General features: G+C 38.6%; 1 protein-coding gene and 1 pseudogene across 5 annotated transcripts in view; both read left to right on the top strand.

Moving 5' to 3' along the window:
* MAP2K5 (mitogen-activated protein kinase kinase 5) overlaps positions 1-15,316 on the top strand; it is a 289,315-nt gene that overhangs the window by 108,003 nt on the left and 165,996 nt on the right. For all 4 annotated transcript variants that reach the window (XM_080670938.1, XM_080670940.1, XM_080670939.1 and 1 more), the window contains exons 12-13: positions 7,180-7,241; positions 13,650-13,698. In XM_080670938.1, the coding sequence (XP_080527064.1) occupies positions 7,180-7,241; positions 13,650-13,698 (111 nt within the window). The remainder of the gene's footprint in view (positions 1-7,179; positions 7,242-13,649; positions 13,699-15,316) is intronic.
* Positions 3,846-4,375, top strand: LOC308253943 (PRELI domain-containing protein 1, mitochondrial-like; annotated as a pseudogene). The gene has a single exon. The product of its transcript is annotated as a PRELI domain-containing protein 1, mitochondrial-like (transcript).

Genomic DNA, 15,316 nt, shown 5'->3' with positions numbered 1-15,316 from the left:
TGAAATTGAGTATTCAAGTTTTGCAATTCTTTTGTTAAATTTATTTATAAATATTTTATTCTTTGATGCTATTATAAGTTGAATTCTTTTAATTTTGTTTTTGGATGGTTTATTGCTAGCATATAGAAGTAGAAATGATTTTTGTATATTGATCTAGTATCCTCTTACCTTGCTAAACTTGTTTTTAACTTCTAATAGCTTTTTGACGATTCCTTAGAGTTTTCTATGTAGAAGATCATGTAAATAGAGGTAGTTCCACTTCTCCCTTTCCAATCTGGATGCCTTTTTCTTTTTTTAATTACCTTGGTTAGAATCTTCAGTCCAATGTTGAATAATAAAAGTAGTAAGAACAGACATCCTTCTTTTGCTTCTTATCTTAGAGGGAAAACTTTCACGCTTTCATTTAAGCCATTAAGTATGATGTGGGTTTTCGGTAGATGTTCTTTATCAGGCTGTGGAAGTCCACTATCTTCCAACTTTGTTGAGTATTTTTTTATCATGAAAGGATGTTAGATTTTGTCAAATGACTTTTTGTGTCTATTGAAATGAACGTGTTTTTGGTCCTCTAATCCATAATTATAGTATATTATATTAATTGATTTTTGCCTGTTGAACCAATCTTGCATTCCTCGGATAATTTTATAGTTATGCTGTATAATCCTTTTTTATATGCTGCTAGATTCAGTTTGCTAGTATATTGTTGAGGATTTTTACATCTGTGTTATTAAGAGATATTGGTCTGTGGGTTTTTTTTGTTTGTTTTTTTGTGGGGTTTTTTTTTGGTTTTACTTTTAATAGACATAAGTATTGTATATTGAGGGTTTACTGTGTGCAAGGTGCTGTTTGCAGCACAATACATTTCTTTTTTTTATTTCTTTATTGATTAAGGTATCATATTTGTGCTCATCCCCCCATTCCCCTCCCGAACCCTTCCCCATGCATGCCCCCAACCCCCTGTTGTCCCTGACCACTGGTTAGGCTTATATGCATGCATACAAGTCCTTTGGTTGATCTCTCCCCTTTACCCCCACCCTCCCCTACCTTCCCTGAGGTTTGACAGTCTGATCGATGCTTTCCTGTCTCCGGGTCTGTTTTTGTTCATCAGTTTATGTTGTTCATTATTTCCCCTAGATGAGTGAGATCATATGATACTAGAAATACACTTATAAGAACCGAAAATGGGACAAGCAATAATGGTTATGCTGAGAGGCAAATGAATCAGTCTGTAGTGAGTTTCTTTCTGGGCCAACAGTTCTTTTGAGTCCCAATTTCAATGTCAAACAGTTCCTTATGTGTACATGTCAGCAATGATATTTCAGTTCTGGATGGTGGCCAAATGGTGGTAATGCAGGTCCGACCCTCTCTGGTTTGGTCCTAGGCAACCTGCAGCAACGCACAGCTGCTGACTGCTAGTATGGCAAGGCGTCATCAGCGTCTTCCATCTCTGGACTGTTTCTCTTCTGTCTTCATGGCTGGAGCAATTCCTCTCTGTTGCAGGAATCCACATGGTCTTGGAGTTGTTTTCTGAAAATATACAAACATATTCTCGACCAAAAGTTAATAAAGGAATCTTTTCTATAAATTTGACTTGGGATCCTTTTTCATTTTTTTGCCCAAAAGATTTTCCTTTTGCTTGTTTTGATACCATGTGTGTTTTTCATGGGTGTCTTGCTGTTAGCATCACAAATGAAAGTTAATTTTCTAAAGTAAAAATTTTCTAGATGTAATTTACTTACAGGATATTTTTCCTTACATGATATTCTTCTACTGTCCCCCCTTTTTTGATTTAAATATTAGGAGTCTTTTGGAAATTTTATAATGTAGTCTTGATAGCTTTTATTTTTATTTATTTATTTTTTTATTTTTTTACCACTTGATAGCTTTTAAATTTTAATTTTTTGCACTAAAATGTAACTGCTTTAGGTTCATTACATGTTACGCAATTTTACCATGAGATGAACTACCAATAAAAATTTTAGTTAACACTTTAGGAACAGCTTTTTGTCCAGTACCATTAATTTTTCTAGAATATTTGCTTATTTCACTTAGCCAATTTAAATTAGACTGAGAACTTGACTACTATTTTACTGTCAAATTTAATACTCTATCAACAATCTTATTTTACCCTGTAAATATTAGTGGGAAGGATTATTTGCCTTCTTGCGTAGGCCCTGAGCATTCCTGGTGCTAGGCTAGATTTAGATATCAAAAACCCACTTTCCCACACCCTGGGTACAAGACAACTCAAACAAGTCTTGTTGCAGTGAGAGGGCAGCTGCTGTCGGCCAAGTCTCTGTCTGTTACCTGGGTCCCGATTTGAGGTGGGCGTGGGAAGCGAAGCAGCCATGGGGGTAGGAGACCTCCCTCAGAAGGGGTGAGGGTTCAGGCCCCTGCAAAGTTGGGGTGGTGAGGGTCTGTGCCCCACCTCTGTTGACTCCCAAGTTCTCTCCTGATGGACCCTCTTCGACTGTGCCTGTCTTAGGTTGTTTCTTCCCTGAGGAATCTTACCTGTCTCTGGCTAATCAGCCATCCTCCGGGGCCAAGCAGGGTGATGTGAGGTTCAGTTCTGTCTCCTTGGTGGCCTATGCCCCCGTGGCCTCCACGCCAAGCACCTGCCTTGGGATCCCCTCGCCTGCTAGTGGGGCCCCCGGCACTGATCACATATCTTGGGGAACCCAGGTTTCTTCTCCGGGGAGGGCCCAGCTCACCCCACTGGGCGAGAGACAGATCCATGGTACCAGCCACCACGAGGCTTCAACCTCAGGATGAACAGAAAGCTCAGGCAACAGCTGTGGGCAATTGGACTGTGAAAAGAGGGTCCCTCTTGGCCAAAGGGGCAAGAGGATCCAATATAGAATGCTCTGGTGCCTTCCCAGGGGGCCCTCTATACAGTGGAAGGGATTAAATCCCTTCTTGTCCTTTTTAAATTGCTGCCAGACATTCAAAGAATTAGTTTGTAAGTTTGTTTGGGATAATTGAACATTATGCTGTTGTAATTCTAAAATTTCAAGAGATGTGTTACCTTTGTCTCCAAGCACCAAAAAGATGGTTTTTTATTGATTCCCAAGGGTGCGAGGTACTATTATAGGTACTGGGGGTGGTCTGTGGTTTTTTTGGGTATTTTTGTAATGTCTTTGTCTGGTTTTGGTATCAAGATAATACTGTCTTCAAAGAATGAGTTTGAAAGTGTTCCCTCATCTTCTACTTTTTGAAAGACTTTGTGAAGGATTGATGTTAATTCTTTGTTAAACATTTGGTAGAATTCACCAGTGAAACCATCTGGTCCTGGAGTTTCTTTTGTGAGTAGTTTTTGTGGTTAAGTGGCATGTGTTGCCTATTTCCAGGAGAAGTCCCAACACTGGATTGAACAATGCTTTGCTCACATTAGAGAGAGATCAGCTTCAGTAGTGGGTATCAGTTCATGGCCAGCAACAGGTCCCCCCAATAGCCTGTGCAGAGCAATGGGCCAGTATATACTCCTCTTGTGCTGCAGCAAAAAGACAACCCCAACCTCTTCCCACCACACTCCTGCGGAGTCAGAAATGCTGAAAGTTGGGGATGTGCCTGAAGGTCATTGATGTGCCCTGAGGGTCATTGTCCTACACACTTAAGCAGGACAAAGGAGTACATACTGAGCCTGATACAGGGCCTAGTGAGGTTTCAAAAACTGCACATAGGAGTCTGCGCTGGAAGTGGTGGGCGGAGGCAGCTGGTGGTGGGCAGCAGGGTGGTGACTGAGCTGGTGCCTGGAGGGTGGGCGCTGATTCCCAGCCTGGCCTCCATGTGCCCCCCAGGCTCTGCATCCCTGATGCTGCAAGGGTGCTGATCCCACCCTGGCCGGGACAATGGTGAAGTATTTCCTGGGCCAGAGTGTGCTCCAGACTTCATGGGACCAAGTGTTTGCTGCCTTCTGTGCTTGAATCCTTATAGCAAACATGTCTTGACGGAAGACATAGTGCGCTGAGAGGTGACCCCTGATCAGAAGCTCCTCTCCTTGAGACTCCTGACCAAGACCAACAGGATCCTCTGCTGAGCTGAGTGACTGTTTCCTGCCAATGTTGCTCACTCAGTGTACATCCTGGAGGGTTCTATTGTGGGCCCACAGAACCTGATGGCGACCACCTTCACCGGGAACATCAACCACGCCTGGCTGATGGTGGTGGAGGAACGATGTGTTTACTGTGTGAACTCTAATAAGAGCGGCTGGACTGAAACCCATCAGGAAGCTTGGGTCTCCTCTAGCTTATTTGGAGTCTCCAGAGCTGTCCAGGAATTTGGTCTCGCCCTGTTCAAAAGCAATGTAACCAAGTCAATGAAGGGTTTTGAATACATCTTGGCCTTTTCAATATTGTACAAAAATGTTACAATTGTATAGCTCCATTTCTTCCACATCTTTGAACAGTCATGCATGTGCATGGCCTAGATTCCCAAGAATATGTAGAGCTTTTCAAAGCCTCTATGGACATCTTTCCCCAGCTTTTCCTTTTAATATTTTTGGTTAGCTTGTTGTTTACCTCAACTATTATCCACCACCTTAGTCAGTTACAAAGGTAATCAATTTATTCTTATTGTTTTCAACAAATGCCCCTAAGGAAAAGACTTTTTGTACTAGGCAAGTTCCAGGTCAGGTGGAAAAAGGACAGTCACAAGTGGTGTCTTCCAAGGGAGTGATGTGACCTGCCTTCTCATTGAGTCAAAACTAAATCCACTAAGAAACACCCAAATGCATCTCAGAATATCTGCACATGTATTTGGATTACCATCCTGGGAATAAATTGTTTTCCGAGAAACATGTTGCAAAGAAAAAAGGGGCTTTTTACTTTCTCAATTAGCAGACACTAAGAGAGCATCTTCTGAAATGCTTGCTTAATGGTCTATATTTCAGTTTTGTTCATATTAATAATAATTATGGTCTTTTTAGGGAAAATGTTGGGGTGGGTATGATAGTAAGGTTGCTTCTTGTTCATTTACTACATTTTGTGTTTATCTTATATGCAAGACACTACTTTCTATTTTAGACCCTGTATTAGAATCAGCACAGACCTTATCCCAGGAGTTTTTTGGCCTAGTTACAGGAAGACAATAGCCCTAATTCATCAAAAGAAACATGTAGTTGTTTGGCAACTGAGATCAGTTTTTTGCTAATCTGTTAGCACCCTTTCTCCTGGTTCCTGTGGCATTCAATGAAATGATAGGTAGGGATGATCTGAGGTCAAGGAACACTGGGAAATGACAGGTCGCAGGTAACAAACCAGTGACCTTGGAATCATGAGCAAATAGTTCAAACCAACTGTTCCAGAGATAAGTGAGTTTCTGAATGTCAAGAATACCAACATCTCAGCTATGATTAAACTCTAAGTATATGTCGTAATCATATCACATTGTAGTGAGATTTTTTTAGACTGTAAAAAATGAACATGTGACCCTCAAGCTATGTGATTTTACAGGGAAACATTTTAGACCTTTGCCGTTCTGGGAGTTCAAAGACTCAGAGCTTTCCTGAGCTTTGCCTTCAACTGATTCATGACCGTGAATAGAATGCTCACTTCTCTGGAACTCGGTTTCCCCCACCTGTCAAATAAAGTCATTGCACTGATCTTTAATGTCCCACCAACACTAATGTCTGATGACTTGATGAATATAAAAATTGCCTTTTGGGGATAGGCCTGTAAGATACAAATTACAGTAAAACTGAGTAAAAATTAAAGGGAAAATCATCTGCTATTTTTAGCCTAATAAGAATTACTTAACTGCACAAAGAGAACTCATCAGTCTTAATAGGAACTCTTGATTCTGAGTGGATCTACCACATCTTTTTTTTTTTTTTTTTTTTTTGCCTCTGACAGTTATCTCTAATGAGTATGTCAAGGACAAGATGAATCTGTGATGACACAAAGCCAGCTATGGAAATATTTACCCACATGATGGCTAAGGAGAAGGAGATATAACCAAGATTAAATGGATATTTACAAAACCCAGTGAACTACCTCAAAATAGGGTTCTCTTTTGGCTTGTTCTACTGATAATAGTAGTAACATAATCTTTAACTTTTTGATTCAGCTTATTAAATATTGTCCACTTAGCTAATTAAGCCCTGATTTATGTCCTACATAAAAATAAATCTCCTCTTAAGACTTCTTACTAGCATATGGGAGTGATTTGCACCTCCTAGTTTTGAGCCACTCAAGCTCTTCACTTCATAAGGGATTGGCGCAATAAGCTGCATTTATCAGTATTCCAAATACCAGCATGTGAAGCTTGATCTTCTTGATACTGTTCATCCTTGCAGCTGCATTCATCTGAAAGATCAATGAGAACATAAAATATTTTTTCTAGAATACTTTCACTTTTATTGAATCTATAATATAAATGCTATTTTAATAAATAAAGATGGTTCAGCTCATTGCAGAAGTGTGTTTTCTCATTATCTTCCCAGTAGTACCCAGAACAAAAATAAAGTTTAGTCACTCCGGGGTTTTCCAGCTTCATGTCCGAATCTGGAAACTACAAGGCAAAGTTATCTAAAGAAGTGATCATTTTCCTGCTTTAAACAGGATAAATATAAAACCAATAGCTTTATTTATAAACTAGTAGCCCATCGCGTGCAGTAGGCCGCCCACTGCTTCTGCGGGAGCCGGCAGGAACCGCAGCATGCTGCCGGGAGCCGTGTGGCTTCCGTGGGAGGTGGAAGCGAGCCGCTGGCGCCCATGGGAGCCAGGAGGGAGCTGCTCTGTTTCTGCAAGAGGTGGGCCTGCTGTCTCCTATCCGGGCCTGCGCTCAGCCGTGGAGGCTGGGGGCCGGCCCCCCGTCCCTGTCCATGTCTGCTCCGGCTCCAGGGGGCCAGCCCGAGCTGGGGCGCAGCGGCTCACCGGCCCCCCTGTCTCTGTCACCATTTCCGCTCCGGGTCTCACCTGTGCGCGCAACCTCCTCCTGTCCAGTTGTGACCCGTTATGGAGTCCCAGCCTAATTTGCATAATATATATATATTTGCAATATGTATATATATATATATATATATATATATATATATATATATATATATATAACAAAAACAAATTTTACCCCAGACATTTAATGCATGATATGAGCAAAAAATCTCTCACAATAAATGCACAGAGGAGAGACCCAGTGCTCTGTTCTAGTAGTTTTATTGGTAGTAACACATGTTTTTCTCTACAGGGGGATCTTTGGATGTATATAGAAAAATTCCAGAGCATGTCCTTGGGAGGATTGCTGTGGCAGTGAGTATATGGCTTCAACCTTATGAAATCAGGGTGATTTAATCTCTAGTCGAGCCTTACTCTCCTTATATCCTCTTCTCAATCCCTATTGACAGCCAGGTCCATCTTAACTTTTTATTGTCATTTGTGTGCTTTCTTCTTTCCATAGACCAACCTACAGTAACTATATAGTCACATGACACCTTTCAGGCTTGTAGGCACTCTGACCTGTTCTGGTGTCATGCGTTGCAGGGACCTTAGTGCTCTTATTGACCATGTTCTTAAAATAAGAAAGCTGGTTGTTAGGCATTTTATAATTATAAGCATATTAGAAAATACTTTTAAGTCTAAATTATTAAAACAGTCTATAAGAAAATACTACTTTGTTCTTAAAGATTTTTGTTCTTGGGTTTTAATTTTTATTCCCTTTGTGATTAAAAGTAGTTTTTCTATTTTCTATATTCACTTATTAACTGATGAAATATATCAGTTAAATTGCTATATAAGCCACATATTTCAAATTTGGAATAATGTAGGTTAAACAGTGTCTAAGAGAAGTCATGGGGTAGTGTAATAGTGAACAATTGCTAAACTAAAGGCACTCTGATAACCTAAGCAGTTTAATGCAGGACAAAGCGATTATACCATGTACCATTTAATTAAATGGCCGATTTTCACATTCATTATACATCAGAGTGACAACGCAAATCCTTTAATCCAGCACGGACACTTACTTAGTTTTAGTTTATTGTAATTCACAGCTTTCCTTTTTTCATTCTAATTATTAGTGTGAACTGCCCAGGATGATGAGAACTTTCTTTTCTGATGCTATTGCTGTTAAGTAGCTTCTAATCTACATGTTTAGGTAAATTAGTTCAGTATAAAATTTGAGTACTTAAATCACTATTTTAGATGAAAATAAAAATGTTTCATTTCCTTTTTTAATCTCAGGGGGGAATGAATTCTTTGTGGCTTTTGGCAGTTCTTGGCTCTAAAGTTTAATAACACGTATAATAAAGGGTGAAAAAAGGCAAGGATACCAATAGAAAATGAAAAAAAGTATATGAGTTCTATGTACTCAATTATCTATTGAACTTGGATAAAATAGAAATCTGCCTCCTTCAGTAGATAAGCATGTTCTTCCTGGACTTCATAAATCTTACCTCTTGTGTAGGGCAGCCACACAAGGCTACAGTCTTTTCAGTTCTACTGGAGTGGGAAACCTGTGAAGGGAATAGAGTCAGAAAAAAATAATAATAATCCAGTTTCCAATACAGGGCTTACCTATTGAATAATGGAAATATGACAAAAATTATTTTAGAGAAAGGCATTTAAAATGAGTGCTAGCCCAAAGCATTGATTACATTTGCCCTTATAGTTTTAAAAATTAGAGGTTTGTTTTTTTCTAGAATGTTTCCAATTTCTCCAACTTTTATGGCTCATCAGGTCATAGTAATGAAAATAGCTGTGGCCAGAGTAGAAAAATGCTTTTGATAGTTTTGCTCTCCATCTGCCACTTTTTATAGACTCTTCTGGGACCTAAACTTGTGTAATGCCTCCAAAGTATATCCTATATAATAAAGAGCTAATATGCAAAAGGTCATCACGCTGTCACGCTCAGACATTCAACACTGGGGAGAGAGGAATGGGGACCAGCCAAGCACAAATGAGCTCGCAAGAGAGGAATGGGGACCAGCCAGGCTGCAGCCCGGGCGAGGGACAAGCCACCCACCCCACAGTCCCAAGCGCCAATGGCTGGGGCTGCGGCCCTGGAGAGGGACAAGCCGCCTGTCCCGCGGTCCTGGGCACCAGCGCCTGTGGCCCAGGCAAATCCACCCACCCATAGTCCCCTGCAGCTGCAGCTGGCCCAAGCGAAGCCAGCCCAGGTCCTGGGTGCCTGAGGCCGGCCAGAGGGAGGGAAGCCTGTGTCCCGGGTGTGGGGCGAGACAGAGGGGGTTAGGGGCGATCAGGCAGGCAGGCAGAGGGGTTAGGGGCCAGCAGTCCGGGATTGCAAGAGGCAGTCGTACATCCCCTGAGGGGTCCCGGATTGGAGAAGGTGCAGGCCGGACTGAGGGACCCTCCCCCCACCAATGTATGAATTTCGTGCACCAGGCCTCTAGTTTTTTAATGTAATGAGTAGGCTACAAACTAGGATAATCCTTTGTTGCCACTGACAAACACCAGTGGAAGGATTCTACCAGTCAAAATAAGACTAGCAAATCGATGGGCTGTAGGCCATGGTTTGTAAAGTAGATGTTCTCATGGCCTGACTGGGTTCCTGGTATCCTTGATTCTCCTCTAGTGATCTGAAGACAGCTTCAGCATCATTCCCTTTAGTCCTCTCTGTGAGGCCAAGAGAGCACATGGGTGCTCTTTTGAGGTCAGAATCAACAGAATCAGGAGAGAGGAGGAAAATGGGTGTATAGTGAATACTTCATCATGGGTAAATGTTTTATATACAACTATTATCATTCAGTCTTTATAGCAACTCTATAAAGTGTGGATTATTGTACATATTTTATGCATGTACTAGTATAAGATGAGGTTTAGAAAAGTTAAATAACATGCCCAGAGTTATCATATAACTAGTCAGTAATAATTTGCACCGAGGGCTTTTGACTCCAGGCCCCATGTTCTTTCACTCTACTTTCGTAAGAGAATGAGAAAAAAGAAGAGGAAGGAGTAAAAGAGAGAACAAGGTTTAAAAGAAAAAGAGAAGTATGAATGAGAGAATAATGAATAACACATACAGATTCATATTCTCTTCATGCCTTAGAACCATATCTAGGCATCTCTCCCTCCACAAATTAACTTTATTTCCCAAAGATCCAAGGTTCGTTACAGGATGGACCCCTGTCAGCCTTTATGATATGTTGTTCAAATTTTCTCTTATAGGGTGTATAGCAAGAGAATATTTTTCTCAAATAAAGAAATCCACATAAACTGACTGAATCCAGCCTTCCAGCTTGTTCCGTAATTTTTATCTACTTTCCATTTGAATCTGGTCTCCTATAAACAGGAATGCCTTTCTGTCTTTTCCTTCCATCTACCACATTTTATTTTCCTCTCATTTCTGAAGCAGTGACACTGTGTACTCTATTCTGAGTGCTAATGTTGATTGAAGTTGTCCCTGAAAGGATGTGCACTTGACATGTCAAGGAGTGAGTGATTGACAGCAGATATAAGTACTTTCAGTGTCAAGGTTTTGTCAAGTCATTGTTATGAAAGCCTGCCTACTGAATACCAATAATACCCTTTAGGTTTTCAGTCAACAGATTTCCAGCTCCCTACCTTGATTCTTATATGCTTGTAAAGGAAAATGTAGCCTATTTTGACGAAGTTGGTAAAATAACAGGGTTTTTTTTATCTCTAACAAAATTTATAATTTTAACAATATCATAAAATCAGGATTTGTTTTACTTTTTTCTGCCTGATAGTCTGAATATGATGGATTGCCTTCGCCTTGTGTGTTTTCTGATTATTCTTTTTCTGTGAGACCAATTTTTATTGCTGGCTTTAATGGAAAGATTTTATAATATGTAACTAAGCTTGGAATTGAGACATTTATCCGTACTTCCAGAACTCAGAAGATGAGTACGTCCTTGCTAAATAAGATGATCTTGTCCTACTGCTCAAAAGGAAAATTGTTTTTATTATTGATGTTACTTTTTATAAACATTGTCCTGTTTCCTCCCTTTGTGTTAAACTTATCGTTATTACTATTTTGATATTTTCTTTTTTTACTATTTTACTGTCCAGAAAATGTGTGTTCTATTGAAATACCACTTATTCCATACCCCAAAAGAAATAATTTTCTATAAAAATGTATTCATTCTATTCTCTTAAAGTAGACAGACATTGTGGGATTGATTATAGTGTTAGCAAATCTTTCAGGAGTACATTCTACTCCATGAGAACAATTAAAATATGTTAACCTCTGCTCAGCATTAATTGATATAGATTTTATGTTCTTCCAGATCTTTACTATTTGGAAATTGGGTTTTTCCCTTTGCATTTCTGTTTTTAATATTACTCTTAGTCTTTCTTAATCAACTAAAACCCTTGCATATTTAGCCCCCAGTCCTCTTGTCACCATTTTCAAGAAATGTAACTCACTCAGTTACTTCTCATAATGGTAGCTTTTTTTGTTCTTACAGTCCTGACCCACCTAAAATTTCCTGTAATGACAGGTACTTTCAAATTCTTGTAGTCAGTTTGATAGGTGTTCATTTATTATATCTGATACCTAATTATGAATAGTTAATCTTGAAATTGGCAAGTCCACACTCATATGCATATAGAGCAATGGGTAGAAATAAAAAATTTTGCATCTCCTTTTACAACAATGTCTATATAAAGATTTCTAAAGCTTTTAATGATTTAATTTCCCACTAGAAGGTAGCACTTGTAATCCATGTACATAGGGTCTTAGAAATATCTTTTTTCCCGTATCTTATTTGACTAATTATTCTTAACTCAGGCTGTTAAATTCTGAAATCCAAATCTAATTCAGATGTTTGTATCTTCTCACTTTATTTCCTTGACTTGCCTTTTTGGTATTGTCTACATGATTCCACACTTATGCTTGCATTAGCCAGATGGGCTACTTTATTCTTTCTTACCCCAATATCAGTTAAAACATTTTTGGGAAACTTATTATTTTGAAATTATTTTAAATTTACAGAAAAGAATTCCCACAGATGCTTCACTCAGATTCCACAGTTGTTAACAATTAACCACCTTTGGTTTATATATGTATGTGTGTGTGTATGTATGTATGTATGTATACACACACACAGACAGTTTACCCTTAAACATCATGTCTGTACAGTGGTTTAGGGATACTAACCACAGTGCAGATGAAAATCTGTGTATAGCTTCAGTTGGCCCTTCACATATGTGGATTCCCAACTACAGATCTGGAATACTACATATTTTTTCCTAAAACATTTGAGAACAAGTTGTGGACATCATGGCCCTTTACTCCTAACTACTTCAGGTGTATATTTCCTAAGAACAAGGACATTATCTTAGATTATCACTGTAGACTGATCAAAATCAGGCAATTAGCATTGATACATTATTATTATCTAATGAACATTCCTTGTTCACATTTTGCCAGTTGTCCAATAATGCCCTTATAGACCAAAAGAAAATAATTTCTGGTTCAGCATCCAGGCTAGAGTTATGCATTGCACTTAGTTGTCATGGCTCTCTTAATCTAGAACAGTGTCTCAGTGTTTGTCTTTCCTGACCTTGATATTTTTGAAGAGTACACTGACCCAATACTTAGATTATATAGTCTTACCTTGGCCTGAATGCTTTCTTCTCTCTTTTAAAAAATATTTTATTGTTGTTCTTAATCCTCACCCAAGGATATTTTTTCCATAGCTCTTTAGAGAGAGAGTGGAAGGGAGAGAGGTGGATGGAAAGGGGGGGGAGGACAGAGAGAGAAAGAGAGGAAGTGAGAGAGAGAGAGAGAGAGAGAGAGAGAGAGAGAGAGAGAGAGAGAGAAGGAACATCTATGTGAGAGAGACACATCCACTGGTTGCCTCCCGCACACACCCCTACTGGGGCCAGGGATTGAACCTGCAACTGAGGTACGTGACCTTGACCAGGAATCAAACCTGTGACCCTTCAGTCCTGGGGCTAATGCTCTAACCACTGAGAAAACTGGCCAGGGCTTTCTTTTCTTTTTTCCTATTACTCAAGGCCTAGTACCTTGGTAAAGCCTTCCTGACTACTAGCAGGGAAAGTGATCACTTTTTTACCCATTGCCTTCAATAGCTAATTTTTAAAATTGTCCCTTTTTTGGTCATAAATGTTATGATTTTTTTTTTTAATTTTTACATCCTGAAGTATAGAAAAATAAAAAATGAAGGTCTTTGTCCCTTTTTCCTATCCCTCTCCAGTAAGAACTTAGTAAATGTACTTCCAGGTCATTTTATGCACATACACTTCATTCTTTCATTTCTCATACCTTATCTTCAGAACATTGAAAGTTCATGAAAAGTGCCGAAACCGGTTTGGCTCAATGGATAGAGCGTCGGCCTGCGGACTGAAGGGTCCCGGGTTCGATTCCGGTCAAGGGCATGTACCTTGGTTGCGGGCACATCCCCAGTGGGAGGTGTGCAGGAGGCAGCTGATCGATGTTTCTCTCTCATCGATGTTTCTAGCTCTCTATCCCTCTCCCTTCCTCTCTGTAAAAAATCAATAAAATATATTAAAAAAAAAAAAAAGAAAGTTCATGAAAAGAAAGAACGTGAACACTTATACATTTGGCATCCTCAGCCTGGCACACAAATGGGAGATGCTTATTGGTTGACAGAGTTTTAAATGAAGAATTATGGTTGATATTATTATATGTTTAAATGTGGAAAGGTCCTTATAAAAATCATCATTGTACTGTTTTCTCTTTCTTAAATCTAGGTTGTTAAAGGCCTTACCTATTTGTGGAGTTTAAAGATTTTACACAGAGGTATGTACTGAGCTTACAAGTTTTGACAATTTGAGGTGGGGTGGGGAGCTCTTCATATCCCTTGATTTTTAAAGTGAATAAGTGATGTAATATTTAAGCTGATATATTTGATGGTCAAAAAAATGTTATTTTTTTTTCTTGCTCAACTGCTCTGATTTAGATCATAAACTTGGTATTGTATTTTTGTGAATAATATTTACCAAACGTGTAAAAAGGTATTTTATAGTATTTGAAAATGACAAGATCTTATTTTTCTTTCTTAACTCTAGTTCATGTAAACCTTCATTTCTGTACGATTGCATCTCTTTTTTAAAAATTAGCATTTAGATATCATCATACACAGTTCCTTAGGAGATTACTTCACATACCTTGAAAGTGAAACTTTAATGAATTGGTAAAAGCATCAGAAATTAGTTTCCTAGTTTATTAACATAACACATGAGAAGAATAATCAGATAACTCTTCAGTGTTGCAAAAGGAACCTCCCTTTGCATTTTTTAATGTTCCCAAAATGTCTGAATTCATTTGGAACAAATTAGTAAGTGAGAAACAGACTATAACAAAGCAACTTCAGGGCCTAATGTTACTAACAGTATTGTTTAATTTTCCACATCTGCTCAGCATAGTTTAATGCACATTTGGGGAATGCAACAGCATACACATTAGATGTGATTAAAGGAAAGTTTTTTTAAGAAAAAGTATAAACTATGAGAGAGACAAAACAACTGATGTCTTCAATTGTAGTACCACATCTGTTACTAAGGGTTCTGTTATGGTGGTTTTCATATCCTGGTAATTCCTCTTTTAAAGAGGATATGTAGATTTTGACAAATAAAATATCAATTCAGTTCTTTAAGGTATTTATGCTGATTAATGGAATCATAACCCAAATTTTTCTTTAAAGCCAGTCCACTGTATTTATAAAGGATAGTTGGTGCAAAATGTAAATGTAGGGAGAATTATGAATAAGCATGTAAACACATCTGTGGGTGGGAAAAAAATGGAGCATTTTTCACCACCAAGATGAAAAGAAATGGTATGACTTATATTGCTTCTATTCCCAGTATTTCCACTTCCACACACTCATCAACCCATGTAGCCATTTTAATAGGAATTAATATAGTGGTCAGTTCTTGTCATTTTATTGATTTTTATGGACATCTGCTCTTCATTTGACAAAGGAACTCAAGGAAGTCATCAACTCTCAATAGCAAAGCTTTCATTAAAAGGACCTTGCCCTGGAAATGCAAATGTGATTATTAAAGTGATCCTTAGGAGCATCCCATACTCTGGACATACAGCACAATTTGGCTTACAATGAATTCTCACTAGCCATAACTTTCTGTGAGAAAGTTTAGTGGATAGGGAAATACTCTTTAGCTATTCTGCAATTCTTTTTCTTTTAAAAATCAGAAATAGATAGATATTGATAAATTGGTATACCTCTAGTATTTTCTGTATCTAAATTATTTTGGTTTTAGTTTTACTCTTTGTTTTAAAGAAATAATTGAATTTTTTCAAATTGAATAATTTGAAATGGGATCTTGATAGATATGTTTTAAATGGTTTATATCTGGATCTAAAAATCAAGTTTGTGTTAGTCAGATTTCCAATACAA

This window comes from Plecotus auritus (assembly GCF_963455305.1).
Source record: "Plecotus auritus genome assembly, chromosome: 1".
NCBI lineage: Eukaryota > Metazoa > Chordata > Mammalia > Chiroptera > Vespertilionidae > Plecotus > Plecotus auritus.
The sequence above is the reverse complement of the archived record's forward strand: the minus strand, read 5'-3'. Positions and strand labels throughout refer to the sequence as shown.